General features: G+C 34.0%; 2 protein-coding genes across 2 annotated transcripts in view; one reads left to right on the top strand and one right to left on the bottom strand.

The window, feature by feature from the left end:
* Positions 1 to 19,638, bottom strand: part of LOC129004963 (uncharacterized) — a 106,819-nt gene extending 87,181 nt beyond the window's left edge. Inside the window, exons 1-2 of the mRNA XM_054433691.1 lie at positions 19,346 to 19,638; positions 2,435 to 2,747 (exon numbers count right to left, since the gene is read on the bottom strand). Of these exons, the coding sequence (XP_054289666.1) occupies positions 2,435 to 2,747; positions 19,346 to 19,638 (606 nt within the window). The remainder of the gene's footprint in view (positions 1 to 2,434; positions 2,748 to 19,345) is intronic.
* The window catches only part of LOC129004933 (protein arginine N-methyltransferase 1-like), a 42,910-nt gene continuing 36,516 nt past the window's right edge, over positions 16,293 to 22,686 (top strand). The window contains exon 1 of the mRNA XM_054433649.1: positions 16,293 to 16,420. The gene's annotated coding sequence lies outside the window, so the exon portion shown is untranslated. The remainder of the gene's footprint in view (positions 16,421 to 22,686) is intronic.

Genomic DNA, 22,686 nt, shown 5'->3' with positions numbered 1-22,686 from the left:
CTCAATGCTGTAAAAATTACCGTTCAAAAGGGTATTGCAACTTTCTCCATAAATTTTCATGGTTACTCCTAAAGCATTTCCATGACAAGGGCTGGGAGAAAGTATGTGTCATATTGCTGATACAGTTTATTTTCATAAATGTTTTGTGACAGTTAAATCCTCAGGACTATGTAATAAACTGTTACCTAATTGTCATGTATAACGTTCACATGAATGTTTTCATACTATGGGATCAAATTTAAGACCAATGAGGGTAAATAAGTGTCACAGTTCATGCATGCATAGCCCTAAGGATTTGCACCTCAAAATATCGATACATGGTAATACTAGTACTAGAGCGCTCAGGATATTCCTTCAAGGAGAGGAGGGAAGACAAAGCTCAGATCTCAATACAAGTTGGTAATTAATTTACAGCCCTAACCCACAAAACACTATTATTTCACGAACATTGTGGAGAGTCCGTTGTCAGTACAGTATCAAAAGATGGCATAGTTAAAGTTTTGGTTGTTATAACAACATTTTCTGTCAAAAATTTACTTATTTGTTTTAATTGTTGTGAATACCAAGCAATATTTAGAAGTGAACTAGGTGTTTTAAAATTTACTTTAATTAGCATAATCTCACATATAGGGATTTACGCTATTACTGTAGGTCTCATGGTAATACTCAAGACTCAGGACTGATTTATTTTTTTTTTGTTTTATATCCCCAGAGGCCAAAAACACCACCTGTTCAAAATCATATATCTTATATACTAATGGTCCGGGAATAGTACAACAGTACTTACTTTTCTTTGATTCAAGCTTATTTTATTTTATTCGGATGATATGGATCCCTAGCAAGTCTATTAATTGAGATTGTTGAATTTTCCTAAATTACGTACCGGTACTGTATTATTAATATTTACTAATTAATTAGTAAATTTATTGTTAAGAGTTTTATATAGGTAGTTTTTGAAACAGACATGACAATGTTAAATAATTAGGCTAATAGAAATCCATATATTTTTAAATTATTGTACAAATTTTCAATTAAGCAAATTTCTACAATGAGAAATTTCCAAATTAAAAAGGAAATTTTAATAAAAAAATAAATAGGTAATGTTGAATTAGGCACATTGTATAAAGTAATTACTTGAGTAGTGAAAGACATTTCTTTTGTAAATTAATGTTTATCTTTCAATTTATATGCATGTTTTTTTCTCAAAAGTGATTGCTAGTGAAATAGTTGCTTTAACAGTTAGTACATGCCTATGTTTTAAAGCAAGAATGTTTGATGTAGCAAAAGGTTGTTGCATTATATTATTTTAATTTCAATGGATGGTTGATGAGATCAATTTGTACTGAAAAATAATAGATACTAATGATAAATGCAGTGCCGATTTGTGGCGGAACAACCATTCCAGTACTACCTCTCTTTCGGAAAGATAAAAATATGGTTTCAGGTCCAGCACCTCATTTTAGCGAATTTCCCATATAGGGAATAAGCTATTACCGTAGGTCTCATGGTAAGACCTGGACCCGGGACCGATTTAGTTTTTCGTTTTGAGGTCCCCAGAGGTCAAAAACACCATCCGTTCAAATTCATATATATATATATATATATATTTATATATGTGTCCGTTAGCGCGATAACTCGAGCAAAAATGATCCGATTTTGATAAAATTTGGTATAAACATGTAAACCTACATTTATTCAAACGAGTTCGCGAACCAGCATGATCGGACTATGGGAACAGGGGTTTATGGGGGGTTTTAAGGGGTAAAAATGGGTTTTTCTAATTTTTCACCCTGAAAACATACAATTTTGCAATTTCTTTGTAAACCATTTTGTAGAGCTCAAAAAAAAACAAATAATTTAGTATATTGAAGCATTGTTGCATGCCTAACGGTTACGGAAAAATCGCAAAATAGTGTAAATTTAAAATTACCATGTTATTCTTATGGAGAATAAATACAGTGTTGTAGCTTGCTTGTCTATGGACATATTTTAATGAAATTTTGAAATTTTGTTTACTTCATACTAAGCTATTAATATTTCAATAAAAACCCCCTGTTTTCTTCCCTGTAGCAGCAAACCTAAGTACTCATTAATATTAATGATATTTAAAAAGGAAATAAATCTGACAATTTTAAGGGAATAATTTAGTGGAATTCCAGATGTGTAGATGGAAATTCGCTTAGTCTGCAGGTTTGCTGCGGCGGGGGTAGTTTACAAATCAAGCACTGGATAAATCTATAAATAATTTAAACATGAATCAAGCAATTGTTTAGTCATTGAAAAAGAAGTAAAGACCTAAACAGGATTTGTCAAGTAAATGTGTTGTATATCCATATCAACTGAATAAAAATATGGTTTTACTGAAACAAAACAATCCGCATCAATCTTTTTTCTTACTGCATATTAAATAGGTACCGTTGTTATAAAAACTTACCAAAAGGGAAGCATTTGTGTAAAATAAAGTCCATAAGCAATTTTTGAAAGTCTTATGAAGATGTTTACATTTAATTGATCTTTGTCTTCTGAATATCTCTTCTGGATATGATTTGGAAAATTTCTGTTCATGAACTATAGAAGGAAGAAGTGGTATTTGTTTTATAAAGTCTTGTCTTTTGAGGGAAAATTGGTCCAGACTTCCATTAGAGTGTTTTACTGAACTGAACTCTTTCTTGTTATAAGAAGTATCTGATGTAAATTGTTCTACAGGGGGGTAGACATAACTATCAATGTTGTTGGTGTCACACTCCCTGTAATTTTCTTTGTTAACGATATGTCTTTGTACTCTTGGACTACATCTTAAGATGATGCGATCTTTTAAATTGTTAGTAGCTTCAACATCCTTATAGTTGCTAATTTGCTCGCATATATAAGACGATTCCTCAGCTATATCATACATTTTATTTTGAAAAATTATTGGCAGCCGGTTGTTCTTGTCTTTACTACATTGACAACTTCTTTCAGGATTCCTATTGTGGGCAGTCTTTTTTTCAAGTCTTGTTCTTTGGTCATTTGTATACATTTTGTTCTCTAGTTGATCACTGTTATGAATTTCCATGGGATTGTTCATATTGGTGTCTTTCGGAAGCCAAAAATCCATTTCTTCTTAAACATAGGTACTCCTGGTTTCTATTTTGATTTGTGCCCAAAGCTTTTTCTGAAGTTTAAGAGGTGAAAGTAAACTTTAAAGATGATTTTGATCAGAGGAATACATTATTGGCAAGTATTTTTTTATAGATTCTTGTGAAATTTTGATTTCTGAGATAAAATGTTTGTTTTAATATTCCTCTTAACTCATGTGTTGTTTAAAATGTATTTATTTCTCTGTAACTTTGTAATAAATTGTTGACACCAATATATTTTTTTTTATTTAGTTTAAGAAAACAAATTTAGATTTGAGTTTTGATAATGATTTGCACATTAACCAGCTTCACGTAGAAAACTACCTGAGTTTAAATAATAAGCCAACTGAATTTTAACCTAAGTACTATATGTTTACAAAATTATTTGACAACCAAGTGGAATCAAACCTTAATTGTTTTTACAAAATCATGTGATCATTGACATTTATTGGGGCTATGGTTGGGGTTGAACACAGAGAAATATAAAACTGGTATTAAATAAACGGTTTCAGCAATCTAATCTGACACATACTTCTCCCATTAGCTTATAAACAACCTTTAACATAGTATCATTGGCAACATACTTGATCGGCAGTTGTATTGATCAGTATGTTAGCAACGAGATTTGGGGTACAGTGTTAATAAAAAAGTCAGGAGACCCCCTATTACCTTTTAGCGAATTTTCCTATAGGGAAGTAGCTATTATTGTAGGTGGCACGGTAAGACCTAGACCCGGGACCGATTTACTTTTTCATTTTGATGTCCCCAGAGGCCAAAAACACCATTCGTTCAAATTTTTATATATGTATATATATACAGGGTTTTTTAACGGCCCATACTAGAAAAACTAAACTCGGCACACCTTTATGGCATGTTATGAAGTACTTTTTAAGCCTAATAGCCACTTGCTTACCAAACCCAAAATGGGGGTTTTTTGGGGAAACTCAAAAGTTTTTAATGATAAGCCCCATCAAGTGACCCCTCATTTTGAAGGTCCTGGTAAAAGAAAACTAACAACGCAAACTAGAGGTTTCTATCTCAATCCAGTAAAAAAAGGAAGGTGATTGAAATCTTTAAAATCGGAAATAACTTGCAATTTTATATTGAATTGGCTGCCATATTTTACTGTGTTAAGATAGAGACCTATAGTTTGTGTTGTTAGTTTTCTTTTATTATGACCTTCAAAATGAGGGGTCACTCGATGGGGCTTATCATTAAAAAAAATTGAGTTTCCCCCAAAATCCCCCATTTTGGGTTTGGGAACTTATGAGAATTTCAATCGGCTGCCATTTTGTACTGAACTGAGATAGAGACCTCTAGTTTGGGTTGTTGGTTTTCTTTTACCAGGACCTTCAAAATGAAGGGTCACTCAATGGGTCTTTGTGTTTGAAATTTTTTAGTTTCCCCCAAAATCCCCCATCTTGGGGATGAAAACCAAGTGGCGGTTATGCCCAAAAAGTACTTCATAACATGCCATAATGGTGTGCCGAGTTTAGTTTTTCTAGTATGGGCCGTTAAAAAAATAACAGGGGGTCTCCACACTTTTTACTAACCCTGTATATAGACATATATATATATACACGTCCGTGAACGCGATAACTTGAGTAATTTTTGTCAGATTTTGATGAAATTTGGTTTAAAGGTGTAAAGCGGGATAAACTTGAATGAGTTCGCGAACCAGCGCGATCGGACCATGGGAACGGGGCTTTACAGGGGGTTTTATGGGGTAAAAATTGGTTTTTCTCACTTTTGACCCTCAAAACACAAAATTTCCCGATTTCTCTTTAGATCTTTTTAAAGAGCTTAAAAAAAACAAATAATTTAGTATATAAACAAATTTTTGTTCGATTATTAGTAACGGAGAAAATTAAAAAAATTGTAAATTTAAAATTCCTATGTTATTCTTATGGAGAATATTGTCAAGTGTTGTAGTTTGCTTGTTTATGGAAATATTTTGATCAAACTTGGCAAATTTATTTATTTTGTACTAAGCTATCAATATTTTACTCAAAAACACACTTTATTAGTTTCCTTGTAGCAGCAAACCAAGGTACTCGTTAAACCTAATGTTATTAAAATATATTTAACTGAAAATCAATTGAGACAAATGGGAATTCGCTTAGTCGGCAGGTTTGCTGCGGCGGGGGTATTTAATGGGTTACACCAGGAAAACCTAACTCTGCAAATATAACATAAAAATGCACTTTTTGTTGGTATTCCAATTTTGTCCGAAAACCCAAAACGGGTTATTTTGGGGCCGGCTCAAGATTTTTAAATACAAAGCCCCATCAAGTAACACCTCATTTTGAAGACCACCAGTTAAAAAGAATATAAGCGAAAACCAGTGGTCCCTATCTCAACCCGGTACAAAATGGCAGCAGTTTTTAGTTTTTAATCATTACATTTAACATTTTTGAGCTGCCCCAAAATGCTGCATTTTTTGTTCCCAGGGGGAATTGTATGACCAACTTTAAGTATACGGTTTTTCTTAGTGTTAAGCTTTCCTGGTAAAAGCCATAAAATGTTAATAGAGATATTGTTGTATTATTAAAAGTGGGGTCTCTGAGGTTGATGAAAACTAAAACCCGCCTCCATTTTGTCTTGGGTTGAGACAGGGGCGCGCGTACAGATTGGCCAATGGTTCGAAGGTCTTTACTAACATACAGATTGACCAAAGGGCATAATGAGCAGGGACAAAAAATGGGAGAGGAGCTTACAGCAGTGATGTCCCATGTGGGGGAGGAGCTAGTCTATTCAAGTAAGGGTTTGTTAACGTTTTCTAATCTTACCAGACACAGAGGTGGCCTCTTTAATGCTATTGAATATCATAGAACCAACTTTTGTACAGTTGAAACAGCTGGCAAAATTCTTTAATTCGTTTTAAATATGAATACTTATAAGGTTAACATGGGAAACTGAGGAGCCTTTGGGGCAGAGCCCGAAATGATTTTTGGTATAAGAATATGTCTAGATATGTAAATCGGGAATGTGAGTTATCTTCAAACCAAATTTCAACCCGATCTGACCAGTAGTTAATGCGTGATTGGATATCAAACAAACAAATAAACAAACTCCCAAAATTTCAAAATATCAGTACTACGATATATGGGCCGGTCAAAATCAAAGTGGTGTAAGTCAAAAATCATAGTTTTGAGATAAACGGGTTTATTTACAAAATTGTCGTACGTCAAAGTAGTTTGGATTTTGGAGGAAATTTTTTGACACATGGTACAGACCATATTTTAGTACCTCTCTAAATTAAGAATGTACAAAAATAATTGTTTATTTAAAATTTATTAGTGTTTAAAAAAACTTACACCACTTTGCCTTAAATAATTTGTGCATTTTGATATTCATTCTCATTTAAGTATATGTTCACAACAATGGTCTAAGTCAGACTTACACCACTTTACCTGAAAGGGTGACTTAGTTCACTTTTTTATTAAATCTTTGTGCTTATGAATTTTTAAAAAATGGATAAAAAAATATGACTTACACCATTTTGCTAAAAAAATAAAATGGATCAGAGTAATTGAGTTTAGTAAGCAATAAAAGTCAATATTGTTACAAAGATTTTTTTTAACACGATTTGTTACTAAAATTTAAAATTGTCCTCAAAGTGTTTCATAGAAATGTCCTAAATTATTTTCGATATGTTATATGCCATCGTCCTCTTCGTCGTTCACTTGTTCTAGAGGACCAATGTCCTCGACACTATCACTGGTAATCAAACACTGGTAACAAGCATGATAAATTGGTGGTATGTAGGGCAACAGCTCTGTCATGTTTTGTTTTTTCCCTTTGTCACTGGTAGAGGTGCTTCATAGAGGCAAGGCCAATTAGACCAAGAGATACATGTTCAGAGAGATTAAGCTTTTTCTTTTTAGCGAATTTCCCATATAGGGAATAAGCTATTACCGTAGTACTCATGGTAAGACCTGGACGCGGGACCGATTTTTTTTTCGTTTTGAGGTCCCTAGAGGCCAAAAACACCATCCGTTCAAATTCATATATATATTAGCGAATTTCCCATATAGGGAATAAGCTATTACCGTAGTACTCATGGTAAGACCTGGACGCGGGACCGATTTTTTTTTTCGTTTTGAGGTCCCTAGAGGCCAAAAACACCATCCGTTCAAATTCATATATATATATATATATATTTATATATATATATATATATATATATATGTGTCCGTCAGCACGATAACTCGAGCAAAAATGATCCGATTTTGATGAAATTTGGTACAAACGTGTAAACGTACGTTTATTCGAACGAGTTCGCGATCCAGCATGATCGGACCATGGGAACGGGGGTTTACGGGGGGTTTTATGGGGTAAAAATAGGTTTTTCCCATTTTTGACCTAAAAAACATAAAATTTAGCAATTTCTTTCCAAACCATTTTGTAGAGCTTAAAAAAACAAATAATTTAGTATATTGAAGCGTTATTATGCGCCTAATGGTTACGGAGAAAATTCAAAAAAATTGTAAATTTAAAATTCCCATGTTATTCTTATGGATAATAAGTAAACTGTTGTAGTTTGCTTGTTTGTGAACATATTTTGATCAAATTTGGAAAATGTTTTTATTTCTTACTAACTATTCACATTTTACAAAAAAAAAACCGTTTTACCCTCCCTGATGCAGCAAACCTAATTACTTGTTAAACTAATTCTATTTAAATCAAGAATAAATGTTATATTTTTAAGTAGACATTTCAGTGTAAATACAATCAGTCAAATGGAAATTCGCTTAGTCTGCAGGTTTGCTGCGGCGGGGGTATATATATATATATATATATATATATTTATATATTTATATATTTATATATATATATATATATGTGTCCGTCAGCACGATAACTCGAGCAAAAATGATCCGATTTTGATGAAATTTGGTACAAACGTGTAAACGTACGTTTATTCGAACGAGTTCGCGATCCAGCATGATCGGACCATGGGAACGGGGTTTTATGGGGTAAAAATAGGTTTTTCCCATTTTTGACCCAAAAAACATAAAATTTAGCAATTTTTTTCCCAACCATTTTGTAGAGCTTAAAAAAACAAATAATTTAGTATATTGAAGCGTTATTATGCGCCTAATGGTTACGGAGAAAATTCCAAAAAATTTTAAATTTAAAATTCCCATGTTATTCTTATGGAGAATAAGTAAACTGTTGTAGTTTGCTTGTTTGTGAACATATTTTGATCAATTTTGGAAAATGTTTTTATTTCTTACTAACTATTCACATTTTACAAAAAAAAAATAAACAGTTTTACCCTCCCTGATGCAGCAAACCTAAGTACTTGTTAAACTAATTCTATTTAATTAAATCAAGAATAAATGTTATATTTTTAAGTAGACATTTCAGTGTAAATCCAATCAGTCAAATGGAAATTCGCTTAGTCTGCAGGTTTGCTGCGGCGGGGGTATTTTTTTATTCAACCAGACAAGAGAAACACTGTTAAAAGATACATCTTCTTGTATTGCTTCCTTATAGAACAGTTTGAAAGGTTCTTCCCTTAAAAACCGTATCCATTGAGTTTTTAACCAACTAAATTTGCCTTTATCATCATTTTTAGTTCTCTGGGTCACTGCATTATAGCTCTTTTGCTGATTTAAACTCCTCACGTGTCATAGAAGTTACATGGAATTTGTTTTGGGTTTGTTTTTGGAAGTTGTGTGACCAGACCAGCTGTAAGTAACTATTTCCAAACACAGTGGTGTAAGTCAGACTTGGGCCACTTTGCTTACTTCGCATAAGTCATGTGTTTATACCAAAAAAGAAACATAATGTTGTAAGGCATAGTGGAGTAAGTCAGACTTGGATCACTTTGCTTTGAAACAGTTTAATACCAACACAATGTGGAACAGTAAAGTGCTGCCTCCTAGTGACGCTAGAAATGAACTATGACTTAGCTCATTGTGCCAAAAGATGAATCAGTGAACAAGGAATCAAAATATGGACTTGACTCATTTTTGTCAAAAATTGACTTACACCACTTTGACTTTGACCGGCCCATATTGTAGTTGATAAGGGTGAAAACATGATCTCTCATCATATCTCTATTATTTTCATTGCGTGCATGATCTCTTCAAGGCAACTTAGAAAGATTAATAATACTAATAACAATAACACATACTATGAAAACACAAAATTCAACGTAAACCATTTTCTTCTTTCCTTTTTTTACAAAATAATACATTTTCTTGATTTAACTGAAACATCACCGACTTACAGATAACCCCATTTTAGTATGGATGTAAAACAAAATTGTACTATGGACATATGTTTTGATGTAAACAACATTTTATTGTAAACTTGAAAAGTTCAGATGATTGACAACAGAATTCAGCACAAACTATACAATTGTAAAATAGTCCAGGACCTGACTAGGGTTCTGTGTGCATGTCGTGTATAGAGAATTTTGCTTTTGCTTTTCAATATGGGTGTCTTAGGAAGTGTTTTCCACTCGGGTGTCAAGTTCGCACCTGGTACGTTTTCGAGCTATGACGTCATCAAAATGGCGGCCATTGATTTTTTAAAATCGTATATTTCGCAAACTATTTGTCGGATCGGAATGAACTTTTTTTTGTTTGAAAGATAATTTTAAATGCTACCTGTTTTACATTTACACATTTGTTGTATGTTTAGTACATTCTTCGTAATTTTGCAAAAACCTGTATTTTTAAATATTTTTGAGTTATTCTTGTTTGTAACGTTTTATTGATACAATTTATCAAAAACCACCAATGAAAAAAGTTGTAGAACATTTAAAAAGCTTTACAAAAATACCAAATTCGATATGTTTTACTCAAAAGATTACGCCAAGAAACTAGATAAATCTCATAAAAACACCTATTTTGGCGCAAAAACGCCTATTAGTCCGGCATCTAGGGCAGTTCGCAAGTCTTATAAAGACAGTTTCGCCATTCAATGTTGATGTATGTGTCTAAATAAGTGTTTTCAACTCGGGTGTCACGTCTGCACCCATTGCAGTTTCCGGTTATGACGTCATTAAAATGGCGGAAAGGGCTATATTAAAAATAACGATATTTTACATACCATGTATCGGATCGGAATGAACTTCTTTGTTTGAAAGATAAGTTTACATGCTATCTTTCTTACATTTACACTTTTGTTTTATGTTTAGTACATATTTCGTAATTTTGCAAAAACCTATATTTTTAAACATTTTTATGTTATTTTTGTCGATAACGTTTTATTGATACAATATATCAGAAATAACTTAAAGACAAAGTTGTAGCACGTTAAAAGAGCTTTACAAAAGTACCAAATTCGATATGCTTTACTCAAAAGATCACGTCAAGAAACTAGAAAATCGTACAAAACAACCTAATTTTGCGCAAAAACGCATATAAATCCGACATCCATCGCTGTGTACGAGTCATATATAGACAGTTTTACCATTCAATGTTGATGTATGTGTCTAAAGAAGTGTTTTTAACTCGGGTGTCACGTCTGGACCCACTGCAGTTTCCGGTTATGATGTCTTTAAAATTGCTACATGTTACGATTTTACCAGCTATTTTACTTAAAATAAGACCATTACCCTCTTTTATGCAAATAAAAGCACAACAAATCAATGTAATTAGTCCATAGGAATGTTTCCACTATATAAATACCCCCGGTGCAGCAATCCTGTCGACTAAGCGAATTTCCATTTGCCTGGATTGATTTTCAATTAATCTATTAAATTAACATTGTTTGAGTTGTTAATACAATAATACAACAACTCAAACAATGTTAATTTAATAGATTAATTGAAAATCAATCCAGGCAAATGGAAATTCGCTTAGTCAACAGGATTGCTGCACCGGGGGTATTTATATAGTGGAAACATTCCTATGGACTAATTACATTGATTTGTTGTGCTTTTATTTGCATAAAAGAGGGTAATGGTCTTATTTTAAGTAAAATAGCTGGTGAAATCGTAACATGTAGCAATTTTAAAGACATCATAACCGGAAACTGCAGTGGGTCCAGACGTGACACCCGAGTTAAAAAACACTTCTTTAGACACATACATCAACATTGAATGGTAAAACTGTCTATATATGACTCGTAACACAGCCATCGATGTCGGATTTATATGCGTTTTTGCGCAAAATTAGGTTGTTTTGTACGATTTTCTAGTTTCTTGACGTGATCTTTTGAGTAAAGCATATCGAATTTGGTACTTTTGTAAAGCTCTTTTAACGTGCTACAACTTTGTCTTTAAGTTATTTCTGATATATTGTATCAATAAAACGTTATCGACAAAAATAACACAAAGATGTTTAAAAATATAGGTTTTTGCAAAATTACGAAATATGTACTAAACATAAAACAAAAGTGTAAATGTAAGAAAGATAGCATGTAAACTTATCTTTCAAACAAAAAAAAGTTCATTCCGATCCGATACATGGTATGTAAAATATCGTTATTTTTAATATAGCCCTTTCCGCCATTTTAATGACGTCATAGCCGGAAACTGCAATGGGTGCAGACGTGACACCCGAGTTGAAAACACTTATTTAGATACATACATCAACATTGAATAGCGAAACTGTCTTTATAAGACTTGCGAACTGCCCTAGATGCCGGACTAATAGGCGTTTTTGCGCCAAAATAGGTGTTTTTATGAGATTTATCTAGTTTCTTGGCGTAATCTTTTGAGTAAAACATATCGAATTTGGTATTTTTGTAAAGCTTTTTAAATGTTCTACAACTTTTTTCATTGGTGGTTTTTGATAAATTGTATCAATAAAACGTTACAAACAAAAATAACTCAAAAATATTTAAAAATACAGGTTTTTGCAAAATTACGAAGAATGTACTAAACATACAACAAATGTGTAAATGTAAAACAGGTAGCATTTAAAATTATCTTTCAAACAAAAAAAAGTTCATTCCGATCCGACAAATAGTTTGCGAAATATACGATTTAAAAAAATCAATGGCCGCTATTTTGATGACGTCATAGCTCGAAAACGTACCAGGTGCGAACTTGACACCCGAGTGGAAAACACTTCCTAAGACACCTATATTGAAATGCAAAAGCAAAATTCTCTATACACGACATGCACACAGAACCCTAGTCAGGTCCTGGACTAAAAGCTAATATGACAAGCTTATATTCTTTCACGGGATATCATCCAAACGCGCAAAAGGCACATCTAGAGGATAAGATCTTTAAATTAGATGCAAAATATGCCTACAACAATAAATACTTAGGTGTCGATTTGCTGCACACAAAAATCCTTAATTATTAAGAAATATATAACTTATTTGATAAATGCAATTTGGAGTTATTATTTTCTTTTAACGTCAACTGAAAATGTAGCTGACCGAATAAGTAATTTAATGACAAATTATTATTTATTTGAGGATTTTAAGGCGAATTGTTAAGAATTATTTGAAGTTTTGAATTTTAATTTTTGGTTTAGGTGAATGTTGAGTAAGTGAGTAGATTTTGATACTCTGTGGTAGAACATTTTATTCGGTTTATTTCACTTCCAATGGAATATCTTTTTCCTTTTTTTACTTTTGTTAAAATACTACTCCTATAATGAATATTGCTAGATTGGTTTTGTGAACTTAAAAATGAACATCGTGTGCAAAATACTAAAACAGATATCTATACAGGGTGTCCCGGAACTCTCTACCAATATTTTAGGGCATTGCTCCTGGTTAAGAAACATAACTAAATATCATATTTAAACTGTCCGGAAGTCCTTAGTTACTCACACAGCCACCATTTTGTTTTTTCAGTTATTAATTTTTTTTCTAAAGAATGGTTAAACATACGAAATGGAAACTATGCACAAACATTTATGACAACTAGACAAAGCTACCAAAAAATTATCACGATTTTTCAAATTCATAAAACAGAATTCAGGCGGCCATTTAAAATTTTTGTAAAATCAATGGTTTTGAGTTTTTTAAGAAAGAAAATTTAAAATGGCCGCCATTTTGTTTTATGAATTTTAAAAATCTTCATAATTTTTTTGTAGCTTTGTCTAGTTGTCATAAATGTGTGTGCAAAGTTTCCATTTCGTATCTTTAATCATTCTTTAGAAAAAAATTAATAACTGAAAAAAAACAAAATGGCGACTGTGTGAGTAACTAAGGACTTCCGGACAATTTAAATATGATATTTAGGTACGTTTCTTACCCAGGATCAATGCCCTAAAATATTGGTAGAGAGTTCTGGGACACCTGTATATACAGCCCAAAGTACCCATGAACATTTGAGAATACTACAAGTCACACCCCCATAAACTATATACTTAAAATGTTGGTCATGACGAGAAACCTTGCGCAAAACTATTCATTATTTCATAGATTGTCCTTTTAGGTCGTAATAATTGCTTTCCAAAGGAAACTTTCCGTATACCAAATGTTAAAAATACCTCAGATGTAGGCTACTTATTTGTCATTCTTTCAATTTATTACCTTATTAAAATCAGGTGTGATAATTTATTTTCACCACACTATGATGTTTTTGGCTGTGTATTACATACGTTAGTTGGTGGCTGAAAGTTACGTTTTGCTGGCCATGCCAGCTGTCATCGTAATTTGGGGACCGAGCAGGTTTTTACATCCCGGGGGCCGCAAAATCAGCTGTCCGCTTGCATATTAATTACACAAACAGTATCCATAGCATTGAAATAGAATTGTTTTATTGTCACCGTTGCCTAGCAACTGTTTATTATTATTTTTGCTGATTCCTGAAATTAATTCTTCACATAGCCTTAAATAAGTTGCGTTGACTAGCAGTTTTCATTATATTATTATTGTGAATAGTAGTAGTGTGGTGAAAAATAGTGTTCGTACCACGGACCGAAAATGGGTTTTGCAGCTCTCGATCGATTTAAGTTCTCGACTTCGTCTCGAACTTAGAAACTATCTCGAGCCGGCAAAACCTCGTTTTCGGTCCTAGGTACGAAATAATACTATTGTATTACTGTATTCTGTTTGGTTTATTATTTCATCTTAACTTAACCAAAGGTTTATTAATACTTATGAAGTCAAGCGGGGTGAAGCCCGTGGGTAACAGCTAGTTCAAGGCAATTTTCAAACAATGTGTATACACATAAAACGAGAATGCTTATGCTTTGAATCTTTAAAGAACACTTCAGAACTTTTAAATGGTAACATTATCTTAATTGCTATAGGTCAAACAAAATAACAATTACGTAACCAACTCGACCTCCCAAAAAACGTATTTTGTGTACTTTACAAGAAATTGATAGTGAGTTTAAAAGTAATTAGTTAGATTGTATAGCCTTTTTATTTGCATTAGAATACCGCACTGTTTTGTTAAAGCTACATTTGAATGTAAGAACCTTATTTTTTTACTTAACAGCTTACATAAAACTTAGTGTTTTAAAAAGTAAAACTCGTCTCTTGAATTTGACCACCTCTGTGTCGGGTAAGATTAGAAAACGTTAACAAACATTTTACTTTAATAGACAAGCTCCTCCCCCACACGGTACATCACTGCTGTAAGCTCCTCCCCCATTTTTTGTCACTGCTCATTAGGACCTTTGGTCAATCTGTATGTTAGAAAAGACCCTCGATCCATTGGCCAATCTGTATGTGGCCGAGACAGGGAACTCTAGTTTTCGTTGATATTCTTTTAAACTGATGGCTTTCAAAATGAGGGGTCACTTGATTGGTCTTTATATTTAAAATCTTTTAGTTGCAGTTGCCCCCGAAATACCCCATTTTAGGCTCCCGGGCAATACTGTGATACCGACCAAAAAGTAGTTTTTTTAGCGAATTTCCCATATAGGGAATAAGCTATTACCGTAGGTCTCATGGTAAGACTTGGACCCGGGACCGATTTACTTTTTCATTTTAATGTCCCTAGAAGCCAAAAACACTATTCGTTCAAATTCATATATATATATATATATATATATATGTCCGTTATAGCACGATAACTCGAGCAAAAATGATCCGATTTTTATGAAATTTGGTACAAACGTGTAAACCTATGTTACTTAGGACGAGTTCGCGAACCAGCATGATCGGACCACGGGAACAGGGTACTATTCCTAGGTACTAAGCTATGTACAACAGGGAGAAGGAAGTAGTCAAGGCAAGCTGTCCGGAGTGTGGGATCTGTTTATGACCAATAGATTAAGGTATTTGCAATCCAATAATGCTAAGGGAAGGGAGGGAAACAGGTCTGTGACGTAGGAAGTGGTGAAGGAAGTAGTAAAGGCGAGTAGTCTGGAGTGTGGGAACTGTTTATGATGATTAGATTAAGGTATTTGCAATCCTAAAATGCTATGGAAAGGGAGGAAAACAGGTCCGCGACGTAGGAAGTGGTGAAGGATGTAGTCAAGGCGAGTAGTCTGGAGTGTGGGAACTGTTTATGACGATTAGATTAAGGTATCTGCAATCCTAAAATGCTATGGAAAGGGAGGAAAACAGGTCCGCTACGTTGGAAGTGGTGAAGGAAGTAGTCAAGGTGAGCTGTCCGGAGTGTGGGAACTGTTAATAACGATTAGATTAAGGTATCTACAATTCTTAAGTGCTATATGGAAATGGAGGGGAAAAGATCCATGACGTAGGAAATCTTGTAGGACGTAGTAAAGGCGAGCCGTGTGGAGTTTGGGAATGGATTTTTGTATCTCCAATATAGTACTAAGACTGCTTTCAGAGTGGACTAATGATTTTCCCCGAGCAAAGCTCGGTCCCCAGGTACTTCCTTTTAAATATGAAACATCATAAGGTTAACATGGGAAACTCCAGAGCCACTGGGGCGGAGCCCGAAAGCCCGATCAGAATAAAATCTACTTAGTTGTCCTATTTAATGCCCAAAGAATCGGTGTACCGAATTTCAGCCTCCTAGGTAAATGGGAAGTGGGAGAATTAGTGATGAGTGAGTGAGTGAGTCAGTCAGTGAGGGCTTTTTCTTTTATATATATAGATAAGATAGATAAAACTTATTCGTAGTCAATGGTTTTATCTATCCCAGAACCTTGCAAGGCTCGGTCCCCGGTACTCAAGAGATTTCAAGAGAGATTGAAGAGATTTATTGTCCCATTAAGTAATAAATACAATAGGCATGGAAATTCGCGTAGTCTTCGGGTTTGTGGTGGTGGGGGTATTTTTAATGTAATTTTATTTAGTATACAAGCATAGATATTACTGATCCATTCCTCTTTGCAATTAAACCCTGACTTCTGCTTCAGCTTTTTTGGTTATGTATAGTACCGACCGGACCGGCTTCCTCCTTTTCTTTCTAGCACTAGCTGACCTTGTGAAACTACTTTATTTCGGTAAGTGGATTAACTTTGGTAATTTAATGTTAGTTATTTTGGAAACAGTTGTTTAATCAGTAGTTTGCAACTATTGAATGTTTGAATAATTTGCCCCAGTTACATAGTCGACATACTTGGTTCCTTGGGTTGCATCACTGTTGTTGTGTTGTGCCTCTCTGGTTGTATTGTAAATTGTTGACAACGTGCGCCCTTTGTTTGGTCATCAAGGATCCTATATTTTGTAAATCCATTTGATGAAGGTTCTTGCTTGGAATAAATGTCATTTACACACTTCTAAAGTATTTAGGATCCGGAAGATTAATCTTATTACTAACTTAATCAAATCAAAGCTTTAGGCCTATTTCCCAATAGACAATACAATTGCATATGGGATGGTCAACGATAGGTACCGTAGATATTACGTTGGTTAAACATTTTTCAAGGAAGAGTACAATATGGATGTAGAGTACAAGGGGATGCGGAATACTATCCCCCGGAAAACTACCCCCCCCAGGTGAAACGTGACGTCACAAAATCTGCCAACTAACCAATATGGAAGCCGTGTCCGCGACTGGAATACTACCCCCCCCCCTAGACAAATCATGCTATTTAATTTTAATTTTAATTCGAGTAATTCCATTGGATAATAGAAAAGTCATGTGGTGAATATAAAACAGAATTTCGAAATGTTACAGCAAGTTTGGTTGGTTAGGTTAGGTTAGATTATAACTGTTTGACAACTAAATTTGAGTGTCCGTGACTGGAAAACTACCCCCCCGGTCTCTGACGTCAATATGACGTAGGGACCTGATAATGAAAAAAATCAAATGAAGGTTCAATTCTCTTCATTACATAAAATTATAAATGCCAAAAATTCTAACAAAAGATGTACATTACAGTTAAGAAGAAATTAAACATTCAAAGCAAAATCTGTGACAAAAAGTTAAAGAAACCGATGAGTTTCGAACCAGGGACCTCTTGGATATCAGCCGAGCACTCTATCCACTACACCACGAACAACGCTGGCCGAACATCGTATTGTTGTGGTAATGGCGTTCCGGCATCCCACAACCCGGTGACGTCACTACCGGACGCCTAATCCACGTCTGGTTACCGGACGCGTAGCCTATCCTCTGAAATCAGAAATCAGAAACTTTTTATTGCCGTAATTTGCAAGGTACATGCATATGAGTCAACAATGAGGTTCAAGATTAACCAAGAAAATAAAACTAGATAAAACATAAATAGACAAAACATTTGTCTGGGCAGTTACAATAGATCATAAAATAAAAAATCTAGCTACCTATGCAAGCATCGAGCCTATCAGAAACAATGACAGTAAAAGGTCAACAATTTAATTGTTCATACAGATCATAATGGTCATACTCAAAATGCAAATAAATAGAGACTTGCATTGAGTAAATTGTTGGCATGTCAAAATAACATGCCACTAAAATCTTCCTGGAAATAACTCTCTAGGCTATAAAAGGGCCTTTGAGCAAGCCACTCATGCAAAACATGCTTAAACCTACTCATGCTAACATTACGTGCTGTGCTAGGAAGTTAATTAAACATTGATAGTCCTTCATAACTAAACCACTTTTTTGATTTGGATAGTCTCACAAAAGGTACATCTAGCAGATTACTGTTTCTGGTCACATGCAAGTGCACCGAGCTTCTACAAGCGTAACTCTCTAGTTTTGTTTTAACTCGTACCAAGCAGACAAATATATACATATTTACAATAGTCAGTATTTGTTCAGACTGAAACAGAGGCTTGCAATGTGCATCCAAGGGCGCACCACTTACAATCCTAACGACCTTTTTCTGTAGCACAAGAAGTTTTTTGACATCTGCTCCATTTCCCCACAATAACAGACCATAACTCAAGATGCCATTAAAAAAAGCATAATAAGATATTTTCAGATATGGCTTAGGAACAAGATTTCTAAGTTTTCTTAACAGATTAATTACCCTGTTGAGCCTAACACACAGGGATTCAATATGGGAAGACCAAGAGAGAGAAAAATCAAGCCAGATTCCCAAAAGTTTTACATTTTTTTCCACATCTAAAAGCCCAAGATCAGGTTTACCAAGAGTGAATAAAATATTCTGAGTTTTAGAGTCATTCAAAAGTAACCCATTTGTTTCAAACCAAGAGTTAGCATCATTTAGAGCATTATTCATTAACAATACAAGACTATTTACATTAGAACCACTACAAAAAAGGTTGTATCATCTGCAAAGACAACTGAGTTTACACCTATGTTTGAAGAGAGATCATTTACATGTACAAGGAACAAGAATGGGCCCTGTACCGAACCCTGCGGTACTCCACTTTTGATCAGAGCTACGTCAGAGAGGGCATTATTGAACTCTCTGCGAGCGATTTTCTAGGTAAGATTGAAATAGGCTAAGCTCCACACCAACAATGCCATAATGCCTTAATTTTGTGAGGAGTATCTCATGCGGAACGCAATCGAAAGCCTTGGTAAGGTCACATAAAGTTGTTAAAGTAGTATGTGAGTGGTTTTCAAAACCATCTACAACCTTCTGTACAAGGCTCTCGACCGCATCCACAGTAGACAGCCCTCTTCGAAAACCAAACTGAAATTTGGAAAACAAAAAGTTAGTCTCAAAAAATTTGTTTACCTGGTGTTTCATTGCTGATTCAACGATTTTGGAAAAACAAGGCACCACAGAGATCGGCCTGTAGCATCGTGGAGAACTAGTGTCACCTTTCTTGTAGATTGGTACAGTTTTTGAGGATTGCAGGCACAAGGGGTAGACACCACTAGTAAAGCAATCATTTATGCAATGTGTAAGTGGGGCCACTATAAAGTGGGCCACTTCCTTTACAAAATCACTATTGATACCATATATGTCTTTGGAATTTCCACTTTTCATGTTTAGTATCAACTTTGCGACATCATCTCAGCTCACTGGCTTCCATCTGAAGGTGACCTCGGGTATACAGCAAAATTGTTGAGCAGGTAAGTAGAAGCAGGTTGATTGAGATTGACAGTTTTCTGAACATCCGCCACAGATGAGATGAAGTATTGGTTGAACTCATCCGCAGTTATGGGTACAACGCCCGCCTTGCTGGAGCTAATCCTAGCTGAATTTATAACAGACCAGGCTGTCTTACATTTGTTAGAGGACGATTCGATAATCTTGGCGTTAAAGTGAAGTTTAGCATCTTTAATGGCTGCTTTATAGTCCTTCCTAGCATCCATGTAGGTCTGCTTGAAGAATCCCACATTGATGTTGTACTTGGACGCCCATAATAAATTATGGTAACATGTTAAAGTTTCTTCACGGAGCTGACGGAGGTCATTTGTGAACCAAGCATTTCCAGTTCCACGGCGCTTTACATGAGGATTTTTCTTTACCGGTTTGATGGGAATACATAAATATAATTTTTCATGGAACTTTTCCATGAATAACTCAAAAGAGCTACTATTAGATATGTTATTAAGAAATGACCAGTCAATTGAAAAAAAAACATGTTTTCTGTTATGTTAAAATGTTTTCTGTGTATGTTATATTACAGTTTATTGCCTTATCTACCTAAATTAGACTATTTTAAGCACATCGGTGATTTTAGACGCATGAAAAACTTTTTGGGTACAGTTTCTTAACTGGACTAACTTAACTTAGGCCCTATCGATTGAAACTATCAAATTGAAAATATCGTTTAATAATTGATACATTTACAAGGTATATTGAGTTATTTTAAAATTAACTGTCATAACCTAACCTAACCAACCAAACTTGCTGATAGTGTAAATATCGAATTAAGGTTTACTAATAATCGGTATTAGCATAGCTAAGTTAAGAAACTGTACTCAATTTATTTTTACTATGCGTCAATAACTTAATACTAACCTAACCTAACTTATCCAGGGTTTACCCAAAATCGGTCATTATTTCACATTGTTAACCTAAGCATGGGTTAGGTTGGGTTGGGTTAGGTTAGGTTAGGTTAGTTTAGTTTAGTTTATTAGGGTAGAATGGGGGAAATCGGTGGTGGGGTAAATTGGAGGTAAATTTTAAAAATAATTATTTAACCCTTTTTGAAATGTTTAAATTAGGCTAGGTCTTAAAACCACTAAAACATTGTTTACATATTTTCTAGTAGGTAATAAAAAATAATTTTGCTTAGACATGTACGTAACTAAAAAAAATAGAAAAAAATAAAACGATTTATCCGTTTTTTCAAAATCTCCGAGCCTAGAAATTGCATTCGTTTTAAATTAATATTTTTTACCATACACTATACAGATGTAGAGAAAATGTTCCAAATCTGTCCCTACAAGAAAAAGGACATTCTAAACTACAATTATTTATATTTAAAGAAGATAATAATTTAAAAGGCCATTGGGGGGAAGGAGGTTAAATTTTACCTCCAAATTACCCCACGTGGGTAAATTGGTGAAATTTTTTTTTGTTATTTTCTGTTTGTTTTTACATAAAATCATTTGAAAATGCCATAAACAAATTGTTAAGGGCATATACTATCATCAAAAGACTAAATTAAGACCCTAGTAGATGACATTTTGTGTGCAGTCAGTCCACTGTTAAGGCCCAATTGATATATAATCAACCCAATACAGTGTAGTGCAGTTATTATATATACTGTACAAACAAAATAGAAACATATGTTATAAAAATAAGTAAAAACAATGATACAAGAATAATATTGTAAAATAAAGAATTAAAATATGAAGTGAGTGTTACATTTATGTCTAACAAAAGTGCATTTAAAATCAAATTATCAAAAACATTATGGTCCTTCCTTCGCAGCCACATTAATTGTGCACGGCATCTATTGTAAGTCCATTTTTATCAATTTCTACAGTTTGAAGATTACTGTTTTCCACCAAGGAATCAACAGATTCACATTGTGCTGTTTTCCCATCCAGGAAACAACAAGTTACACAATCACAGTCTAAGCTTTGGGATATTGGACCTGAATTTACATCTCTTATTCATTTTTTGTTCTTTTGACCCTTTTCAATTACTTTACCTTGTATGTAAAGCCACAATTGGTCCCATTGTTAGACTACAACAATTCAAACTAGTTTCTTCTAACCCACTTCTAGTAACATGACGGATGAAGTAGTTAAGAAACTTAAAAGCCAACTTGATGCGGTCCAGTTTCGTAGAAATTGTGCTTTAAAGAAAATAGACAAAGTTTATAATCTAGGCTTAAGCTTAGGAATAACCACCGAGTCTGAAGATTGTGAATCCTTTAAAATTCGTAGTGCATCCATTCATGAGTTATTTGAGGAATTTAACACACTCCAATTAGAAATAATTGCTTTGAAAAGTCAATTAGATGAATCAGATTATAGTAAAGTAGAAGAGCTTTCTGATAATGTTAGTGACAAATATTACTACATTTTAACTGTTATGTCAAAGATTGTCCCTCCCGAAATTGAAAAGTACAACCACCTAGTTCTAGATCTGAAACTAACCATTTGCCCGTACAAAGCCAAGCAAAGTTACCTAAAATTAGTTTCCCTTCATTTTCTGGCAACTTCAAAGAATGGCCTACCTTTTATAATTTATTTAGACAACTAGTGCATGAAAATAAATCATTGTCAAACATTGAACGGTTCATGTACCTTATTGGCTCATGTACAAATGATGCATTGAGGTTAGCAAAGAATCTCCCCATAACTGATGTCAATTATACCATTACTTGGCAAAGTTTTGTATCTAGATTCCAAAATAAGCGTAAACTTGCTACATGTTACTTGGATGAAATACTAAACATATCTCCAGGCTTTGAGAAACTTCATTGATACCTTATCTGAAAATACAAGTGCCCTAAAAACACTAGGCCTACCTGTTGAGCAATGGAGTTTTCTCTTGCTTCACAGTGTTGTTTGCAAAATCGATCATAAGATGCGCACTGATTTTGAACTTAAACATTCTGATATTGAATTGCCTACTTTTGACCAATTTTTGAGTTTTCTAGATGAACAGTGTAAAGCTCTTGAAACCGTTCAAACTTCTGTGACAGAAGTTTCTACAAATAAACCGTATAAGCAATACACAAATAATAAGCCTTATTTTCATCAAAGAGCCTGTGTATCTAATCTCAATGCAGTAATGTGCTTATTTTGCAAGGAAGCTCACACAATTTATAAATGTGAACAATTTGGACGACAAACTCCTGCTCAGCGTAGGGATTGGATTAAAACACAAAATGCTTGTTTTAATTGTTTACGGACCTCGCATAAACTAAATCAGTGTACTTCAAAAACTAGCTGTTT

The sequence above is a fragment of the Macrosteles quadrilineatus genome, unplaced genomic scaffold, assembly GCF_028750875.1.
Source record: "Macrosteles quadrilineatus isolate MER2022 unplaced genomic scaffold, UCM_ALF_1.0 Scaffold_13__1_contigs__length_4303367, whole genome shotgun sequence".
NCBI lineage: Eukaryota > Metazoa > Arthropoda > Insecta > Hemiptera > Cicadellidae > Macrosteles > Macrosteles quadrilineatus.
Note: the sequence above shows the minus strand (reverse complement) of the source record. Positions and strands in the feature narration are given on the sequence as shown.